This window comes from Phasianus colchicus, chromosome 1 (assembly GCF_987193195.1).
Source record: "Phasianus colchicus chromosome 1, bPhaCol1.hap1.1, whole genome shotgun sequence".
NCBI lineage: Eukaryota > Metazoa > Chordata > Aves > Galliformes > Phasianidae > Phasianus > Phasianus colchicus.
The window spans coordinates 152,913,717-152,936,037 of record NC_143436.1 but is presented as its reverse complement, the minus strand read 5'-3'; the positions used below and the strand labels follow the sequence as shown (position 1 = coordinate 152,936,037).

General features: G+C 41.3%; 1 protein-coding gene across 1 annotated transcript in view; it reads left to right on the top strand.

Moving 5' to 3' along the window:
* Positions 1–22,076, top strand: part of LOC149920154 (uncharacterized) — a 73,460-nt gene extending 51,384 nt beyond the window's left edge. The window contains exons 3-4 of the mRNA XM_090144263.1: positions 14,067–14,195; positions 21,965–22,076. Coding sequence (XP_090000389.1) covers positions 14,067–14,195; positions 21,965–22,076 — 241 coding nt within the window. The remainder of the gene's footprint in view (positions 1–14,066; positions 14,196–21,964) is intronic.
* Positions 22,077–22,321: the final 245 nt, after the last annotated feature.

The following is a 22,321-nucleotide window of genomic DNA, read 5'->3' as shown; positions in this document are numbered from 1 at the left end:
TCCACCACCTCTCTAGATAGCCTGTTCCAGTGCTTCAGCACCCTCACTGTAAAAGACTTTTTCCTTATATCCAATCTAAATCTCACCTCTTTAACTTTGAAACCATTTCCCCTGATCCTATAACCAAATATCCTTCTAAAGAGTCTGTCCCCTTCTTCCTTGTAGCCCCTCTTTAGATACTGAATGTTCACTATCAGATCAACTTTGAGCCTTCTCCCCTCCAGGCTTTTTCTGTCCTTGTACAAGTGTTCCAATCCTTGAATAATTTTTGTGGCCATCCTCTGGACATGTTCCAACAGATGTATGTCTTTCCTATACTGAGGATTCCACATCTGCATTCCAAGTGAGTCCTCACCAGCACAGATTATGCCATGTACAACAAAATAAATTTTTCAGCCTTCTAGGCACCATATCTGTTTCATCCTTAGTCCAGTGAAGTGCAAGAGTCAGTGGAAAATATTAGTAGCAAAAACTGCACAAGAGCTGCTAAGTGTCTGATACAATCAGACCACTACCTACCATAGCAGGAAACAGTTCTTCTAGGGATAATTTATCGAGCTCTTACTTCTCCCTCCATGCATTTGTATAGCCTAGTGTTTTAAAAAAATTTCACTTAGAGTTAATTGCCAGTTAGCTTAAGTTAAATATAGCTCGAGAGCTGAAAATACTAGTTTAGGTACAAATTGCATACATTTCCTACATTTCCTCCACTGGCTTTTTTTTTTTTTTTTTTTTTTTTTTTTTTTTTAATACCTGGTTATTATTGTTATTATTCCTATCAAATAAAATAACTGCATCTTTTTTTTTTTTTTTTTTTTTTTAAAGGAGATTTTTTTTTTCAGGACTAAAATACATATATAGTAGTAAATTCTAATGTTTGGAGTTACTTCAACTTTATTTTGAGAAGTTTTTCATTAGAGGAAATCTGAATGAGCAATTTTGAGAGTTTTGTTGGCTCATAAGTGTTAGAACTCAGGAGAGGTACAGATTATCTTTTTCAGAAATGTATGGAGTAGTTTTGAATGGGAATTAAGTGAGGAATTTAGGATGCTGAATTAGTCCTCAGCTTTTCATACAGTCCTCATTACTGAAGATAGATCCCTCAGAGTGTACAGTAAATAGACTCTGAATTTATTTGTTTAATTATATTTATATTTATTTATTAACAACTTATCTAATGAACTGTAAAAGTATTCATAAATATACGTTGTTCACTGATTATTTATATATTTATTTATTAAGTAGAACCTGGTTGAAGAACTTGGCATTTTGGAAGTTTTGTTTTCTTTTGTTTTGACTCTCCATCGGAGTCCTCTGACCTATTTGGTGCACTATCTGTGCAACAAATTTGAGAAAAAATAGCTTCAAAGAATAGTAAGGTTTATCTCACAGACCCTGATTCCTTCAGAACGTTCTTTAAATCTGTTCCTCAATGTTTAGTATTGTCAGTAAACTTTTATATGGATTTTTTTTTTTTTTGTAATTTTTAAAAAATTAGTTTATAAAATTGCTATCTAACTTCAAGAATGTTACAGTCAATCTCTTGATATATTCTAGGTTGCATTAGCATTACTGAAAAATTTTAGTTTTTTTTATTTTTCTACAAAGTAGACATTTCTGTATTTCTTTCAGACTGGTGGCAATATAACAGCTTATGCTTGCCAGTAGTTCGGTTATACTAAAAGCAGGACAAAAAAGGGAAAATTGATCTATATTTGCTTTAGTTATAGTTTATGAACTAAGTAGAAAAAAAAAAAAGGAAAAATGCAGGAGATGTTATATTCATATATCTTGGCCAGACAAAACAATTTGCTACAAGCATCAGATAATCCACCTGCCATGTAAAAAGAGAAAAATTACAGCTTTTCCTTTAATATAGGGCTACGAAACTGCAAAGTTATTTATTAAGTAGCAGCTTCTAAATGGTTTGTCTTTTCTGAAAAATGTGCGACAAACACTTGTTTACTGAAGTGATATTTTCAAAGCAGCATGTAGATAGGGATGTTATTCTTTTCAAGCACTCTTGCAGTGACAAATGTGGTCATCTGAGTGCTTTAAAGTGAAATTAATTATGCCTCTGCACATTAATTAAGTTTCTGCAAACATCTTGACAGGATTCAGTATTGTCAATGCATTATGGATGAGTAATTACAAATTCTATTCCTATGTGATTTTTAACATACTGTTAAGGAACCTTCCTTTTTATGGTATGACATTTCTTGTTCATTTGAGAAAGCTAGTGTGAGGCTGATGGGCTTTAGATGGCTAACTATTTAAAAATAATGAATATGCTGTATTTGTGATGAAGTCATTGCTGCGGAGACTAGCTTCTGAGCAGGTAAGTCTGTGCTGGCAAAGGATCAGGAGTAAAAAGGCCAACCAAAAGGCTCTTTTTAAGGCTTTTTAAGGCTTTTTCAAGGCTAGCAACAGCACCACGCTTGTGCTGGGGAGCTGGCAGCTAGTGGGTGGGCTCCTGAGTCACCGGGAATAGAGCTGGCACATTAAAGGCATGGTTTAAACACCCGCCCTTAACCTTCACACCTGATAATAAGCTTTAAATAGCTTATTAAAACTATTTAATAAGAGAACACACCAGGTGAGAAACCATTGTTTCTGCTTACTGAGAAAGGGGAGGTTGAGTGAGTGAGCACAGCCCACACTTCCCATAGCGTGCTACATCTGTGGGAGGTGGGTCTAGTGGTAAGAATTGTAAACTTTGGTCCCTCCTTGCTCAGGAGCCCGGCTTTCCTCTCCTTGGCAGCCTCTAAGACCACAGGCCACAACATGGTCTCCACTAGACAGCGGGCTTATTCTAAGAAGACTGTGGCAACCCAGACGGAGAGCTTGCCAAGAAATGTTGCTGTTCAGGTCTCTGGCTGCAGGGAGTGCCTGAGCCTGCTGCTGCCCGGGGAGAGTGGCAGGAACTCCACCTGTGCAAGATGTGAGCACGTGGATGAGCTGCTCAGCCTGGTAGTGGAACTCAAGGAGGAGGTGCAGAGACTTAGGACCATGAGGGAGTGTGAGCGGGAGATCGACTGGTGGAGTGACTCGCTCGTTTACCAGAGGGAAGGGTTCTGGGAAAATGCCCCGAGAAAGGTGGTGGGCCCTCTGCCCTGTCACAGTCAGACAGACCTGACTGATGAGGAAGGTTGGAAGAGAGTCCCTACTCGGTGTCACAGGAGACACCCCCGCCTGCCTAGCCCATGTCCCCAGCTCCCTCTAAGCAACAGGTTTCAGTTGCTGGAAATTGAAGAGGAGGTGGGTGGAGAGGTAATGGAGGATCTGCCTAGAAGAGAGCCTAGTGTGTGGCGGTCATCTCCCTGCTTTGAGACTGCCTCCATCAGGAAAGAAAGAAGAGTGGTTGTGGTGGGTGACTCTCTTCTCAGAGGAACGGAGGGCCCCATATGCAGACCTGACCCAGTCCATCAGGAAGTGTGCTAACTTCCTGGGGCTCGGGTCAGGGACATAACCAGGAAACTCCCTAAGCTGGTTGAGTCATCTGACTACTTTCCATTGCCTGTAGTTCAGGTGGACAGTGATGAAATTGCTCAGACATATCTACGAACTATGAAAAAAGATTTCAGGCGTTTAGGGCATTTAGTTCAAGGATTGGGAGCTCAAGTGATCTTCTGCTCTGTACCTTCAGGGGGTGCAGTAAGGGATACTGAGCGGGATTGGAAAGCCTGAGCAATGAATAATTGGCTCGGAGGCTGGTGTCAAGCCAGAAACTTTGGATTCTTTGATTATGGGGCAGTTTACTTGGCCCCTGGTCTGTTGTCTGTCCATGGAACCCACCTATCTCAAAGGGGGCAATGAAAACTAGCGCAGGAGCTAGCGGGGCTTATAGAAAGAGCTTTAAATTAGCTATGAAGGGGGAAGGGGACAAAACAGGTCACTCCTAGGCAGATCCTCCATCACCTCTCCACCCACCTCCCCTTCAATTTCCAGCAACTGGAACCTGTTGCTTAGAGGGAGCTGGGGAAGCGGGCTAGGCAGGCGGGGATATCTCCTGTGACACTGAGTAGGGACTTTCTTCCAACCTTCCTCATCAGTCAGATGATTAAGCTGGGGGGGGAGGCAGATGACTCGACTGAAGTGCATCTATACCAATGCACGCAGCATGAGCAACAAGCAGGAAGAGTTGGAAGCAATTGTGAGTCAGGCTAATTATGACCTTGTTGCTATTACTGAAACATGGTGGGACCACTCCCATGACTGGAGTGCTGTGATAGGTGGTTACAAGCTCTTCAGAAGGGATAGATGAGGAAAGAAGACTGTTTTGATATTGAAGAGCTTGGGGTTAGTAATGACAGAGTTGAGTGTCGGTGGGTAAGGATCAGGGGGAAGGCTTGTAGTGGCTACATCTTGGTGGGGGGTCTGCTATAGACCGCCTAACCAGGATGAAGAATTGGACGAAGCTTTTTATGAGCAGCTCGCAGAAGTCATGTGATCACCAGCACTTGTTCTCATGGGAGACTTCAACTTCCCTGATATATGTTGGAAGTACAATACAGCACAGAAGAAGCAGTCCAGGATGTTTCTAGACTGCGTGGAAGATAGCTTCCTTATGCAACTGGTAGGAGAGCCTACCAGGGGTGGTGCCCTGCTAGATCTGGTCTTCACTAATGGAGAAGGACTGGTGGGAGAAGTGAAGGTTGGAGACCGTCTTGGGCAGAGTGACCATGGAACTGTACAATCGTCTATTCTTGGGGGTATCAAAAGAGTGACCAGCAAAACTACTTTCTTGAACTTCCAGAGGGCGGACTTTGATCTGTTCAAGGTGCTTGTAGCACGGGTCCTGTCAACGGTTTACAGGCTGGTTCAGCCTGGTTCTGTGACTAGCGGGGCAGAGGGATTTTGCCCAGAACTTGAGCATTAACAGTTAAACTCCCAGTGACCCATATGATGTTATGATGTGGAATACCGAAAACCAAAAATCACAAAACCATGACATTCCACCCCTTATTCTACATCACTTCATCATGCTTAATATATACAAAGAAAATATAATTCCCAGGGGTCAGCCTTGGGTCTCTCCTGAGGCTCTTTGCCACAAACTCCAAGTGGGACCTTTCTCTCCAGCAGCAGTGTAGAGGATGTTCTTTATACCCTGTCCTGTCTGTACTGGCCCCAGGGCCACGGCACGGGCTATCTCCTACTTAATCTGCTCGAAAGCCTGCTGCTGCTCAGGACCCCACGCAAAATCATTCTTCTTCTGCATCATCTAATACAGGGGGCTTAAAATGAAGCTATAGTTTGGAACATGCATTCTCCAAAAGCCCACTACACCCAGAAAAGATTGTGTCTCTCTCTTGCTAGTGGGTGGAGACATAGCAGTGATTTTATTGATCACATCTGTCGGGATGTGATGACAGCCATTTTGCCACTTTATACCTAGGAACTGAATCTCCTGAGCAGGTCCTTTCACTTTGCTTCATTTAATAGCAAAACCAGCATGCAGAAGAATTTGGATTATTCGCTCTCCTTTCGTGAAGACTTCTTCTGCTGTATCTCCCCAGACAGTGATATCATCAATGTAATACAAGTGCTCAGGAGCACTGCCCTGTTCCAGTACAGTTTGGATCAGCCCATGGCAAATGGTCGGGCTGTATTTCCACCCCTGGGGCAAACGATTCCAAGTATATTGAACGCCTCTCCAGGTGAAAGCAAACTGTGGCCTACATTCTTTTGCCAAAGGAAAGGAGAAAAAGGCATTAGCAATATCAGTGGTGACATACCATTTGGCTGCTTTTGACTCCAGTTCATACTGGAGTTCTAACATGTCTGGCACAGCAGCACTCAGTGGAGGTGTGACTTCATTCAGGCCACGGTAGTCCACCGTCAGTCTCCATTCTCCACTGGCTTTACGCACTGGCCATATGGGACTGTTAAAAAGTCTTGCTAATCAATCCCTGATTCTCTAGTTGAGAAATCTACTTATGAATGGGAAGCAAGGAATCCCTCTTGGTGCGGTACCGCCGTCTGTGCACCATTTTTGTAGCAATTGGTACCTGTTGCTCTTTTGCTTGTAGCAACCCCACAACAGATGGATCTTCTGACAGGCCAGGCAAAACACAAAACTGCTTAACACCTTCTATGTCTACAGCAGTTATTCCAAAGGCCCATCGATATTCTTTGGGATCCCTAAAGTATTCCCTTCTGAGGTAATCAATACCTAGTATACATAGAGCCCTTGGGCCAGTCACAATAGGGTGCTTTTGCCAGTCTTTACCAGTGAGGCTGATTTTGGCCTCCAACATAGTCAGCTCTTGGGAACCCCCAGTCACCCCATGAATATAAATTGATTTTGTCCCCTGGTGACTTGAGGGCATTAGAGTACATTAAGCACCAGTGTCCACCAGGGCCTTATATTTCTGTGGTTCTGATGTGCCAGGCCATCTAACCCACACAGTACAATAAACTCTATTATCCCTTTCCCCCCCTGGTTGTGGGCAGGGCCCCTCTATTTGTTACCTCCGTTGTCTGCAGCAACTAGAGCAATCACTTTTTTGGAGAACTTCATCTTGGTGGTTGATTTGTCTTGTAATTCTTTTACCTGTGCTTGAAGTGCAGGAGTAGGTTGTTTATGCCACTTCTTCATATCTTCTCCATTGTCACATAGGTAATGCCACAAGGCAAAATGTGACATAGTCTTACTGCTGTCACTTGCTCGAGCAGGAGGACATCTTCTTTTGATAGTTGAGATGTTGGATGACACCGGCTGGGAGGAAACCAAGTTGATCAGCCCCTCCAGTAGGCTGTTCTGGGAATTCTGGTCCCCATTGGATGTGTCTGTTACCACCGTGGATCCATCAGCATTAGGCACGGTTGACAGTTTGTCTATTATATCTTCTTGTTTGCTTTCCATTCTGTTCAGCTTTTCGGCTACTTTTGCGATGGCTGAAACACAAGCTCATAGAGGGCTTAAATGTAACTCAAAGTCTTGAAGTTTATTAATCAGTTCATTTATAAGGGGTCTTCTTCCCCTCTGCCATACATCGCTGCAAATGTACTAGTGTACCTTTCTGGTGCAGTATTTGTGAATGTACGCCACATATTTGGTGAACACCTAACTCTCTCAGGATCATGCTCTTGGTCCGGCTCATCAGGAATGAAATTGGGGCTATGTAGCATTTCCACCACAGCATATTCTCTCAAATAACGGATGCCTTTTTCTATATCAGTCCATTTCTTTTTCTCAGGCATCAGATCGTCTTTGAAGGGGTTTCTTTCTTTTATAGCTAACAGCATCTTCTTCCAGAGGGTGAAAGCCTGTACTAATGTACAGTACTCATGTACTGTACCTCTGTCAATGGCTGAGTGCCTAGCAATGCCACCCAGCTGGCGACCTTCTCTACTATCTAGCCATACACTGTTGGCCCCATTGTCCCAGCATCAAAGTAACCAAGTAGCAATAGGCTCATTTGGGTGACGTGAAAAGTGTTTTCTCAGACTTCAAATTTCATTCATTTTCAGAAATCGATCAACAGTGGTAACAATATCTTGCTCACCTCTTATTCTTTCAGGACTTCTTGTTGCCCTCGTAGGCATTGGTGACTGTGGTCTTACTAAGGGTCCCTCCCCTGGCCTCAGGGGCGCTTCTCCTGGATCTTGGAGCCACTCCTCTGGACCTCTTTGCTCCTCTTTCTTCTCTTCTAACTGAGTTGAGATTCATTTCATTTTCCATCCTCTTACAGGAGCAACTGACATCAATTGCGATGCCTCCTGTAGTTGACCAGGTTAGTCAGTTCCGATGCTCTCACCTTCTAGCTCAGCTCGGAGTCTGTCTTGTTCAATTATGAGATTATTCAGTTCAGACTGGAGGGTGTCGAGTTTAGATTGCAGGGAGTCTCTCTCGATTCGGAGGGCATCCTGTTCTGACTTGAGGATATCCCTCTCAGACCGGAGGGCATCTCTCTCAGATTGGAGGTCTTTTCTCTTGACCAGGAGACTCGCTCAGCCCAGAGATTCTCCCTCTCTGCTTGGAGTCTCTCCTGGAAACTCTCCTTTTCAGCTTGGAGACTCTCTCGCTCATTTTGTACTGTTATCCCTGAGAGTCTTCCTTTCAGCTCTCAGACACTCTCTCTCAATTTCACAAACTCTCTCCCTCTCTGGGACACTACTGAATAAGGCCCGATAAGCATTAGCCAGGCCCCACATCATTTGTGCCTCCTCAGATCTGCCTGAGCCAGATCTGCAACATTCCTGTCTCAAATATGTGTTTAATCTCTCAGGGTCTTTCAGCTGTTCAGGAGTGAAGTTCCATGACACTGAAGATGTCCATCTCTCTAAGGTCTCTCCCAAGCCCCTCCACACTCCCTGCCACTCAGTATTCTCTGGTTTTGGGGAAGGCTTCCTCAAAATATGACAAATACAAATACTGAGTGAAATGATGAACAGTACGTTTAGGGAGATTGACGTGATCAGATGAGCATTCAAAAACTGCATAAAGGATTCAAAGGAGAGACTGGGAGTCTGCTTAAAAATCCCAAGTTCTGTAAAATTAACAGCTCCCTCTGCAAACAGGTTTAAAAGAGAAAGCAAAATCTTTTTTTTTTTTTTCTCTCTTTACAGAAGCAAGATAGCAGTGCTCAAAGTTTACAAATATCCCAGAATATTGGCAGTCCGCTTAGACTTTCAAGGTCAAGTTCTCAGTGAGCACTGGTGAAAAAGATAAACTTACCCAACGAAACTCTCCAAGAGCAGAGAGAGATTCGTTCTAAAAAGCTAAAAAGCAGCTTTTGCCCTCATTCTCCACCAAGAATGTCAACAGTTTAAGGGCTGGTTCAGCCTGGTCCTGTGACTAGCGTGGCGGAGGGATTTCACAAAATCAGTGCCTCCGGAAAAAAGGGAACAGGGGACCCCAAAATAATTAAAAACAGCAGCAACGATCTGAAAAGAAACAAACAAATTTACTAAATATAGTATCGGAATGCAAGATAACACACTACAATACAATATCATTAAAATTGAAGCTAATAAATCAAATATAATGAGAGAGAGAATGTCCGAAAGGTGGATAGGCCTCACCACAACACTAAGGTGAGATGCGCAGTCCAGTTGAGCAGCAAGGAGACGGGAGGAGAGCTGGCGAAAAAGAGCAAGCAAAGAAGAGCACATCAGGTGACCTTGCCAGGAGTTATATCTCCTCTCTGTGACCGTGAAGTCCCCTGGGGAATATAGTACTTCCCTTCCGGGCAGGTACCCAGAACTTGAGCATTAACAGTTAAACTCCCAGTGCCCCACATGATGTTATGATGTGGAATACCGAAAACCAAGAATCACAAAACTATGACACAATAATAAAGAAATGATATAGATACTGAGAAAAAAAAATGACAGGATTTTATGACTTTTTGTTTGTTGGTGGTTTTAACTTAATTCTTCACTGAAAATTAGTGACATGAAGGAAGTATTGTTGGCTGATATATACTTCATATTGTAGAAGGTAAATACATACTTTATGGATGTTCCTCACAAAGTAGAAGTGAGGAACATCCTTATACTTTGCAAAGAAAATTAGTCTTCGCAAAGAGTCACTGGTGTTTGTTTCTAGCTATTTTCAGGTGCCACTAGTCCAAGATTTCTTTATGCTCCAATGGTGTAGACTTCGTCATGTGCAGATGAATAAACAGATTTTACTTTTTTTCTCATCCTTTTCTGCAAGAATACAAGAGGAAAGGTTTGCTACAGAACTTGTTGAGTTACTTAACATTAAAAAAGTATTTTTAAAGATTACAAATGTTATACTATAGACCTGTATTTCCCCCTAAAAAAAAAAAAATAAAATAAAAATAAAAATAAACCTTTCCATCTCTCCCTTCAATTTGTTAGGTAAAGATTTAAAGCACATTTGCATAAACAAAAAAAAATTGTAATCAAAATACTCAGATACAATTGTCAGAATAAAAAGTACTATATAAGAAGATAATCAGAGGTTCATGATTAACAGTTGTTCTGATCATCTGCTGGAGAGCCCTTTAAATAACTGACCTAGTATAAAAATAATAATAATAATAATAAAAAAACTTTGAAATATTTACAAGTACTTTTTAGCAATTCATTGTATGCAAGTAACTTGATTCAGCACAGAGGATTAGGTGTGTTTATGTACAATATTAATCTTTTCCCTAAGGGAAGAATCTTTGGATAGAGATGTTCTCTTTTTCCATTTACTTCCTTCTGTTCTCTCAAAAACATAAGAAATCTAGAGACATTTTCAGTCTCTCCTATGGCCTCTAAAGAAGACTGTGGAATCTTGTAGAAGAATACTGTAGAATCTTGTAGAAATTTCTGTAGTTACTTCCTTTTCCCTACATAGAATTTCTGGTTCTAAACATCACAAAACTTGTAGATAGTAACCAGCCTTTTGGGATTAAGTACTTCATTAAGAACAGGCAGAGTTTAATTGACAATGCGTGAAAGTTCAGGGTAAGGACAATAATTACTGTCATGCATTGTAGTTATTGCCACTGTCTCTAGCATTCACCCTCTTGCACGATATAAAAAGAAGCAGCTACATAACACAAGTTAAGGAAGACAGCAGTAGTGTGTATTCACCTATTGTTCTTGTTGTCTGTTTGTTTGTTTTTTGTTTTTTTTTTTTTTTCTCCTTTTTGTCCTTTACAGAAGGTGAATATTAACCTAACCTAAATGTTATATATTTTCTAACATATATTCTCTACATGACATCTAATTTCACTGCAAATCTGGTCTAACAAACAAACCAACCTCCAAACATTAAAAAAAAAAAAAACAGCCAACACACCAACAAACCACAAATACACACCAAAAGTAAAAGCAGAAACTATCTAATGGCAATTTTAGTTACATGGAGAAGTAAAAATATAGTCTCTATAGATCAAAAATCTGAGATAAAATATCAACTTGTTTAATGAGTAAATAGAATTCTAAAAGCAAAAAGGAAATATAATATTTATCAAAGCTTTCACCGTGAAAGATTAAAAAAAAAAAAAAAAAAAAAGAAAACAAAGAAAGAAAGAAAGAAAGAAAGAAAGAAAGAAAGAAAGAGCTAGAAGATGAAAGACTTTCATGTTACTTTATTATAAAAAAATGTCAGTTTGCAAATCCGATCTGTGAATAGCTCAGCTCAGGAGAAAACAACAAGCAATTATCAAGTAACCATATTCACAGTTAATAGCCAATGCGAGCCAATTAAGTTTATCATAAAAGTGGTTATTTTTGTAGACACTGTTTTTAAACAATCCATCTCAATATGCTGTACAACCACAGTACTGAGAACTATTTTGGAAAAAATAAAAAATAAAAAATAAAAAAAAATCAATGCACAAGAAAACATATTTAGTACTTTACAAAAGAAATTAGGTAAAAATAATCATTCTTCAGCACTTATGATCATTCTTAATTACCTAAAAAGTTTTAAAAAAATATTTGCTAGGGTAAGAAAGATTGAGTAAAACAGAAATGAATAACTTTTTAAGCAGAAAGTTCATACAGTCTATATACTCCATTTTGGTCCATGATAACAGCAGACCTAAATCAGTAGATGTACTATTTTCATTATAAAATTGAGGTTGGTGATTCATTCAGAGGCAGCTTTTTTTTTTTTTTTTAATCTCTATTGCTTTAAAAACTTTGCATATTTTCACCACTGTCATTTAGTGTTTTATAGGGATCTCTCACCCATGCCTCAGAGTGATTGCTGAGTCCATTAAAATGACATAGATAAGGAGAAAAGCGAAACAAATGGAGGACTAGAGAAATAAAAATGATGAAGTGCTACATTACTTTATCAGAAGAATGTTCTTATACTTTTATTTGGAGAATTATGTGGAAGAAAATGAGAAAGCAATAACAGAAAAACTGGTTTTGAAGAAGAACATTATGGTGCAGACAAACACTTCCATGTGAAGGAAAGAGGGGAAGGAAAAAAAAAAAAAGCCTGAGAGATGAAAAGCAAGATATTCATACTACAAAGAGAGATGTGCTGAGAGATCAGATAGGAAAAGGAAATTAATAATCACTCATTTCAATGGGGTAAGGGAAAAAAAAAAAAAAAAAAAAAAAGTTTAGACTTAGGGAAGGGAAGTGATACTCGGGGGGGAAAAAAAAAAAAAAAAAAGAGAGAGAGAGAAACAGAAAGGATATAGAAAGAAAGGGCCTGATGTTAGAAGTCAGAAGTAAGGAATTCTGTGGCTCTAGGTATTCCTGACTTTCATATTGCAGGAGGGGGGCAAATGAGAATAAGGAGGCTATAGGTTAAAAGCAGGCTTTGGAGAAAAAAAAAAAAAAAAAAAAAAAAAAAAAGAGGGATATGAAAAGGAGAGGAAAAGTTGGATGTTGCATAAAAAGACTGAGTATGAGGATATGATAAAAGCAATAAAGTTGTTTCGTAGTTTAGATTTTGGAAAGCAGAGAAATATGTTCATCATATATCAATGCAAATTTCAGTGTGAAATCTCAGGAACATCTAATTAAAATATCCTAGTATTTTGTTAACTTCAGGATTGTGGTGACAAGTTCTTTGGAGTACTCATTCATGTTTGTTATCCCTAATACATTTAGCTACTTTCAGTAAAATACACAGTAGGAAATTTGCTTTCTCTTGCTTGATATAGAGGTGAGATTCAGCTGGAGAAAAAGTTTAGAGTCCTTTTGGTGAAAACTCATTTCAATTCCTCAGTCATCTGATGGAGGGGAAGGGGAGTCTGCCAGTAACAAGTGTGGTACTTCAACTTCAGGCAATCACGGTCTGCCATCTCACATTTGACATCATCTAATTCATGTACTGTCTCAAGTTCTACGTGAACAAATGTGAAGGCTGCAGTGGCAGCCAGTAATCTCTAGTTTAAGAAGAAAAATAAGCTCAGAAATTTCTGTTTTAAAATTCTGGGGGGGAGATAATTAAGGAAGAAAGTAACGTGAAAGTAGTTTGTTTCCCTTGCTTTTTTGCCAGTTCCATGCTGAAACAATTAGAGCCTTCCAGAAGAAACGTGTCTCCTCAGCAAGCAATGAACAGAGTTAAGATTGGTAGGGAACAGAATAAAAAACGGTAGCATGAGAAAGAGCAAAAAAATGCATCTGCTGAGAAACTGCTGAGAAAAGCAGGGAGCAAACAGGAGAGAACAGGACTTAAGAGATAGATTTAGAGATTACAATTTAGAATAGTTCAATTGGAAAAGACCTTCACAAACCACCAAGTCCAATTGCCTGATTTTCACAATTAAAAGTTAAAGCGTGTTATTTAGGGCGTTTTCTAAATGCCTCTTTAACACTAACAGGCATGGAGCTTTAGTCACTTTGCTAGGAAGCCAATTCCATTGTTTGACCATCCTTGTGGCAAAGAATTTTTTCCTGATATCCAGCCTAAACCTCCACAATGAAACTCTGTTCTATTCCCACATGTTCTACTGTTGGTTACCAGTGAGAAGAGATTAGTACCTTCCTCTCCATTTCTTCTGTTCAATAAGCTTAGAAAGCAATTAAGTCATCTCTTAGCCTTCTTTTCTCCAAATCAGGTATCCTCAATGTCTTCTCAGAAGATATGCCTTTTCAACATCTGTACTGCTCTCCTCTGGACGCATTCAATGATCTTAACATCCATTTTATAGCATGGAGCCCAGAACAATATTCAAGGTGTGGCTATACCAATGATAAATATAGCAGGTGAATCACCCCTTTTGACCAACTGGCTATACTGTGCTCAGTGAATCTCAAAATGTAGTTTGCCCTCTTGGCAGCTAGGGCACAATGCTGACTCACGCTCAGCCTTCTGTAAACAAGCACTCATATCCCCTTCCGCTGAGCTTTTCTCCAGCCACTCACCTCTCAGTCTATACGTGTCTGGTATTACTCCATCCTCGATGAGAGCCTCTAAACATGCTGTTAATCATTGTCCAATACTCCAATTTATCAAAATCTCTCTGCCAAAAACACCTCTCAGTTTAGTACTGATAAAAAACATTGAATAGGACTGGCCTTAGAATGGAGCTCTGGGGATCATTACTTCAACCAGAAACCAGACAGATATTGCCCCAAATGCACAGGCTGAGCAACCTGGGTCTATTCAGCCTTGAGAAAAGAAGACTCAGAGAGGATCTGATCAATATCTATAGATATCTAAGGTTTGGGGGGCAAAGGGATGAAACCAGACTCTTTACAGCAGTGTGTGGTGATAGGACAAGAGGAAATGGTCACAAACTGAAGCATAGGAAGTTCCACACAAATGTGCACAAGAACTTCTTCGCAGTAAGTATGATGGAGCACAGGAACAGGTTGCTCAGAGAGGTTGTGGATTCTCCTTCTCTGGAGACGTTCAAGACCCACCTGGACACTTACCTGAGCAGCCTGCTTTGGTAGGGGGGTTGGACTCAATCATCTCTAGAGGCCCCTTCCAGCCCCTACAATTCTATGATTCTGTGTGATTCTGTAATTCTGTGAGTATTACAGAACGCTGGAACAGTGTAGTATCCTTCTCTGGAGATACTCAAAACCTGCTGGGACATTTTCTTGTGGAATCTGAAGAAGTTTTATGTAGAGATCCCTCTCAAAATATTGGTCTGCTTGGAGTAATATCAAGATTTTTCTCCTCTAGGAACAAATTATATAGACTGTCAATTAAATTAGCCTAATACAGGAGTGTCTGACATAAACTGGATTATTTATTTTGTACTAGAAAAGTATCTATCCACTCATAAAGAATTCCTATACTAATTTTGATCGTGGAACATGATGAAGTTTAGTTTGTAACTTTTTTTTTTTTTTTTTTTTTTTCCCGTAAAAGCAGAAAATTCTGAACAAAGGTAGTTCACAACTATTACAACTGAATGTTTTTCATCTGCATGGCTATTTTTGTTTTAGTAGTAAATAAGCTTGCTAAGTGTAATGTTTTAACTGCAGTGATACCAACTCTGGAATTTTGTATCACTTACAATATTAAGAAGGTCATTTTTTTTTCTTTGGATGGCACTAAGTAAATGATAATGATTGCATTAAAGAAATAGAGCAACACTCCCTATTGAAAAGGGAGAATACAGTGTGTAAATAACATGTATTTCTCTTCTAAACTGAAACAAGAATACTTTATTTAATAAAGTTGTTTTGTATATTATTGACTGCCAGTCATTTTTCTACTTGTTCAATTCAACCTATTCTGTAGGTCTATGCTGAAGAATAACATGAACTAATTATTCCTTTTCATGTAACTAGAGAAATTGGATTTAAACTGGGGAAGCTGTGTCCGGTTGGAATTAGAGATTCCATTGACAAGGCATTCAATTGCACTTTTATCTTATTACTCTTATTAAAAACAATGAATTTCAATATTCTGAGGAAAAATAAACACACAAATAGGATATTTTATTTGTATGTCACTCAATATTTTTGTCTTGTACCTGTATTTTATTCCTAGGCTATGAAGTCTACAACCCAAAACTTAAACACTTGAAGTTTGATGCTGGATTCAAATAATTACACAGCCATAGTGGTGGAAAAGACTTCTGGAAAAGACACAAGCTACACTTAAATTAAACACTCAGTTGTTAGCCATAATTGATAACTTAGCTGTCCACTACAAGTGACTGCCAAAACGAGTTACTTGTCTAGATACATTTTTGACTTGAATGGTACATCTGTTAGTACACTTAAGGAGATCTTCATTCCCGTCTCCATAAACATGTAATGTTATAAAGCAAGTAGTATCTAATTTTAATTGTGTCTCCAGCTAGAATACAGTGGACTTATGCCATTCTCACTGATAAGACAGTTTAGCTGCTTGATCTAGAGAGAGAGAATATTTTTAAGAGACAAGTGATACAGGCAGTAGAGAAAATAAACATTTTTAACAGTATTGACTTATGTTGCTACCCAAGCAAAGCATATGAGGTAATGTAAGTGATGTCAATCTTAACTTGCTTCCAAGAAGAAAGGAGTTAAAAATAAATGCTTCCTTCTTTTGACTCATTAACCATCCGTAATAGGCCAAGCCCATATCTCATATTGTTATCTTTTGAAAAGTTAAATTGTATGCAATGCAATTGCATGCCCAATTAGATAAGCAATTGTCAGTGTCAGCTGTGATAATCTCATCTTTTTGAAAATGCAGTTCTAAGAATTGATATAACACAAAGATAAAACAGAGCGAAGTAATATGATTTATATATGTATTTCTCTTTCTCATGAGTTCATTCCTAGTTTATACCCTTATGCAATATTTTCAAACAGCACTAACAACATGGTGTGAAAAGCTATTTTTAAAAAGGACTCAAAACTACATCTAAGTTACAGGCCATTTTCCTCAAGAGCTCTCCCGATAAATGTGCTGTAGCCAAGTGGAAAACATATTCCTTTTCCTGCTGTGATTGCACATTTGTACTCTTGAGTGCAGACACGTGTATTTGCAATTCCTTTCTGACAGCTTGATTAACCTTGAAAAGTTGCAGAAGGAAAAAAATAACTTTGTTGGTTAACTTTACAAGTATACTTAAAAAATGGAAACTAAGAGGATATAAATAAAAAATGCCAAACTAAAGAGTGAAGACTTGCAGAGAGATATGTAAAATTTGTATACTGGCCCATACATCAGCTGCATTGGCAGTGGAATAATTTCTTGAGCCAAGAAATAGACAGTCCAATCAGAGAGGATGTAATACTGAACTTGTTGCTAACCAGTGAAAATTAACAGACTGGTGACATCAGAACTGGTGGCTGCCTGGGTTGTAACGACCATGCTATGGTGAGGTTCACACTCCTGAGGGGGAACCACATAATTACGGAATCACAGAATGACCTCAAGGATCATGAATCTCCTCCCCCCCTGCCACATGCAGGGCCACCAACCTCCCCCTTTAATACTAAACCAGGCTGCCCAGGGCCCCATCCAATCTGGCCTTGAACACCTCCAGGGATGGGGCATCCCAACCTCTCTGGGCAGCCTGTTCCAGCACCTCAACACTCTCTCTGTAAAGAACATCCCCCTGACATCTAACCTAAATCTTCCCTCCCTCAATTTTAAACCATTTCCCCTCGTCCTGCAGTTATCTACCCTTTGAAAGAGTTGATTCCCCTCCTGTTTGTAGTACTGTTTGTAGTACTTCAGGTACATTAGATACTTTAGGTACTGAAAGGCTGCAATGAGGTCACCCCACAGCCTTCTTTTCTCCAGGCTGAACAAGCCCAGCTCCCTCAGCCTGTCTTTGTAGGGGAGGTGTTCCAGTCCCCTGATCATCTTTCTGGCTTTCCTCTGGACCTACTCCAACAGCTCTCTGTCTTTCTTGTACTGGGGGCTCCAGACCTGGACACAGTACACAGTACTCCAGATGGAGCCTCTACTCTACTCTGAGTAGAGTAGAGGGGAACAATCACCTCCCTGTCCCTACTAGCCACACCTCTTCTGATGGAGCCCAGGATACCATTTGCTTTTCAAGCTGCAAGAGCACACTGCTGGCTCATATTAAGCTTTTCGTCCATCAGGACCCGCAGGTCCTTCTCTGCAGGACTGCTCTCAAGGACCTCTCATTCCAGTCTGTATAGATGCCTGGAATTCCTCTGACCCAAGTGCAAAACCTTGCACTTTGCAGTGTTGAACCTCATCAGGTTCACCCAAGCCCACCTTTATAGCCTGTTGATGTCCCTCTGAATGGCATCCCTTCCTTTCACCATGTCAACCGCACTTAGCTTGGTGTCGTCAGCAAACTTGCTGAGGGTGCACTGAGTTCCATTGTTGATGTCATTGATAAAGATGTTAAAGAGCACTGGTCCCAAGACAGACCTCTGGGGGACGCCACTCATTACCGGCCTTCACCTGGATGTAAAACCACTGATGACCACCTTCTGTCTGCGGCCTTTCAACCAATTTCTTATCCATCAAGAGGTCCACCCATCAAATCCACATCCCTCCAATTTGGAGATAAGGATGTGGTGGGGGACCATGTCAAAGGCCTTGCTCAAGTCCAGGTAAATTACACCGATCATCTTCCCTTGTCTACCAGTGACATCACTCCATCATAGAAGGCCACCAAATTGATTAAGCATGACCTACCCCTGGTGAAACTGTGCTGGCTGTCTCAGATCACACGTTCATTCCTCATGTGATCAAGCATGTCATCCAGGAGGATCTGTTTCATAATCTTCCCAGATCCAGAGATGAGATTCATCAGCATGTAGTTCCCTGGGTCCTCCTTGCTCCCTTTCTTGTAAATAGGAGTGACATTACCCTTCCTCCAGTCATCTGGGACCTCACCTGACAGTCACAACCTTTCAAATATGATGAAGAGCGACTCAACAACCACCTCAGCCAGCTTCTTCTGAACCCTGGGATGCACGCCATCTGGCCCCATAGACTTGTACGCATTCAGTCTCATGAGGCAGTCTTGGACTTGCTTTGCTCTTACAGTGGGGGGGGATTTACTGCCTCAGTCCCCACCTCGATGTTTAGGGATGCAGGGCTCAGTGACGTGAGAAATACTGGAATCCTGGCCACCAGTGAACACTGAGGCAAAGAACTCATTTTGTACCTCAGCCGTACCTCATTCCGTACCTTTTCTTTGTCCATTGAAGCCAGTTCTCCTTTTACATTTACCAAAGGAGGTACACTTGCTTTGGCCTGTCTCTTCTGGCAAAATATACCTGTAGAATGTCTTCCTATTGTTTTTCAGTTCAGTTCCGCCTGTGCCTTGGCTTTCCTGATCCCACATCTGCAAGACCGGACAGCATCCCTGTATTCTTCCCAGATGACACACCCTTATTTCCCGAGCTGGCACACACCTTTCTTTGCCCTGAGTTTGCCCAGCAGGTCCTTGCTGAGCCATGCCAGTTTCCTACCTCCTCTGCCACTTTCTTATTAAAGAGGGACTGAGAGCTCTTGTGCTCTCAGGAAGGCATTCTAGAAGAATAGCCAGCTCTCCTCAACATCTTTGTCTTTCAGGACAGCATTCCAGGGGATCTTGGCCAACAATGCATTGAGCAGCTTCATGTTCACTCTTCCAAAGTTCAGGGTCCTGACGCCTCTCTTTGCCAGGCCCACATTCCTTGAGATAATGAACTCAACCAGGGCGTGGGCACTGCAACCCAGGCTGTCTCCAACCTTAACACCTTTCATGAGATCCTCTGCATTGGTGAGCTGCAGGTCCAGCACCCGGATACACTAAGAGTAAAATCAGGGTGTTAAATTTTAGGAAAGTCAGTTTCCAGATATTCAGGGAGTTAGTCAAGAAAAAAACAGTGCAGAATTTGTTATACTGAAGCTACCATATCAACTCTGGAGGTAACAGTTTTAACAAATTTATGCAGTAAAAATACCCATTTGAAGATTATCAAGAGGTCGTCGGGATCCTCCTTAACCACTGCGCTAACAGTCTGTAGAGTTGAAAAGGGGAGTTAATAATGAAGAAACTGATAGGATGATTGAGTCTTCTTCCATGTGCTGTCTGACAAATCATTTTTGTGATTGCAGTGTGTAATGCAGCTGTGGCTGTAGGTGTTAGATGTCGTGATGACAGTAAGTCGGGATCCCCCTTGAGTAATTTGAAGAGAGGATGAACATCTTCTGTAGAGATCCCTATAATGGGTCACACCCAATTTATGGTCTCCAGTAGTTTTTGCAGATCGTTTGAAGTGTTGATTCTGGTTAAAGCCTGTGGCTGAATTTGAGTTTGAGAAATTCTCCATCCCAGATACTGCCAAGGGGTGTTTTTTGAACTTTTTCGTGTGGAATTTGCAGTCCTGCCTGAATTGTTGCTGCTATAATAACCGACACAACTTCAGTCACAGTCATCTCTTTCGGTGCGGCTATCAAAATATTATCTATGTAATGATATGTACAAACATCAGGAACCAAAGCAGTCCTGCCCTCTGGTCACACTTTGCTTTGGTAGTTTGTCCCTCTATACCTGTTAGTGCCGCATGGGGATTTATAAGAGGCCATTGTGGTGGCCAGAAAGTCACAGGTATAACAGTAACATCAGCACCACTATCAAGGATGCCTGTCATTTTAAGCTCCCCTTAAACTCCCAAGTTTCCCTTGTCTCAGTAAACAAAGCAGATTTGGTCTACTCTGTGAGACCTTCTGAGACCAAAAAACTTCCAGCACGCTCGTTGACCCAAAATCGCTATTGCCCCATGAGACTCTCAGAGGAGGCTTAGGCTGAAAATAAATCAGTTGTGCTGTGCGACTTCCCGTAGGGATAGTACAAGGGGGGGGTTGGTGTCCACAGCATTATCTCAATTTCACCAATATAGTCTGAATCAATAATAGCAAGCAAAACAAAAATACCCATTCGAGTAACAGAAGCAAAAGTAATTTTGTTCACAAATGCTTACTTTCATCCAGTGAAAGGCAATCAAAGAAGCCGGGGACAATAAGACTTCTCTCAGTCTTGCACTTCTTTCACCAGGATAGCGTCTCCATCAGTTTGTTTCTCCAACTTCTTCTCGGGCTTCTTCCAGCCCGTTCTCTTGCCTCGGCTTCTTTCAGCCCTTCTCGTTGGCCCAGGCTTATTGCAGCCCATTTTAGAGCTTCTTTCATCTCGTCTCTTCGGCCGGGACTTCTGGCAGCCCCCTCTTTGGCCAGGGCTTCTTGCAGCCCATTTATAGCTTCTTTCAGCTCGTCTCTTCAGCCAGGGCTTCTTTCAGCCCTCTCTTCAGGCAGGACTTCTGGCAGCCCCCTCTTCGGCCGGAGTTTCTTGCAGCTCCCTCATCGGCTGGGGCTTCTGACAGTCCGTTTTAGAGCTTCTTTCAGCTCGTCTTGTTTTAGGACCTTTTAGCCCAGCACTTTTCTCTGCCCACTTCTATCCTATCTTTTCTGGTCCCCGTCTGTGCTGGTCCCTGTTCCTTTCCCCTCTGTACTGGTCCCCGTTCGGGCACCAATTGTCATAGGGCTGCCCCAGGTTCTCCTGCTGGAGAGGCAAATGAGGTGTGGACTCATTTACAGACTGCAGAACAAAAAGGCCTTTATTCTAGGTGCTTACCACCTTTTATATTTGTGCAACGCATCAGTTTTCCCGTGCAACCAAGGCTGGTTACATGTGGGGGTTAGGCACATTGTAGGTGTATATGTATACGTTTTGCTCAAGTTATTGTTTAGCTTTACCACTCATTAGCAATACAACAACCTTCTTTATCCCACACCCAATAACCCCCCTTCTCTCCAAATTCAAAACATGTGGATTTGATTAGTGAATCATTCAATGGACAAGAAATAGGTTGTGAGACAGTATCCAGAGACTGGTAGTCTGGATGGAAATCACTAACTAGTGGTGTTCCTCAGGGGTCAGTACTAAGACTGGTTGCTACTTAATTTTTTTATCAAGGACACTGATAGTGGGATTGAATGCACCCTCAGCAAGTTTGGAGATGGCACCAAGCTGTGTGGTACAGTTGGCACTCCCGAGAGATGGGCTGCAATCCAGAGACAGACTTAAGCAGTGGGCCCAGGAGAACCTCATGAGGTTCAAGAAATTTAAGTGTAAAGGTTTTCACCTGGGTTGTGGCAAGCCCCACTATCAATACAAGCTGGGGGACATGAAGACGGAATATGGCTCTGTCGAAAAGGATCTAAGGATACTGGTGAAGGGCAAGCTGGACATGAACCAACAATGTGCCCTCACAGCCAAGAAAACCAATCATCAAAACTGGACTGGACTGCATCAAAAGAAATGTGGTCAAGGGAGATGATCCTGCTCCTCTCCTCTGCACTGGTGAGAGGATACTGTGTTCAGATGTGGATTCCTCAGTATAGGAGAGACATGAACCTGTTGGTGAATGTCCAGAGAAGGACCACAAAAATGATCCAAGGGATGGAACACTTACCCTACAAGGATAGGCTAGAGATCTGGAGCTGTTCAGCCTGGAGAAGAGAAGGCTCTAAGGTGACCTGATAGTGGCCTTTCAGTATCTAAAGGGAGACTGTAAGGAAGAAGGGAACAGGCTCTTTACAAGGGTCTGTTGTGATAGGACAAGGGGAAATGGTTTCATACTAAAGAGAGAGGACTTACATTGAATATAAGAGAAAAGTTTTTTATGGTAAGAGTAATGAAGCACTGGAACAGGTTGCCCAGAGAGGTGGTGAATACTCCATTCCTGGAGATATTCAAGACTAAGCTGGATGGGTCTCCGAGCAACCTGATTATAGAATAATGGAATTGAAGAATCCTAGAGTTGGAAGGGACCTTTAAAGGTCATATAGTCCAACTCACCCGTAATGAATGGGGACATTCATAGCTAGACCAAGTAGCCCAGAGTATGGTCCAGCCTCATCTTGAAAGTTTCCAGGGATGGGGCATCCACTACATCTCTGGGAAAACTGTTCCAGTGCCTCACCACCCACACTGTAAAATAATTTTAC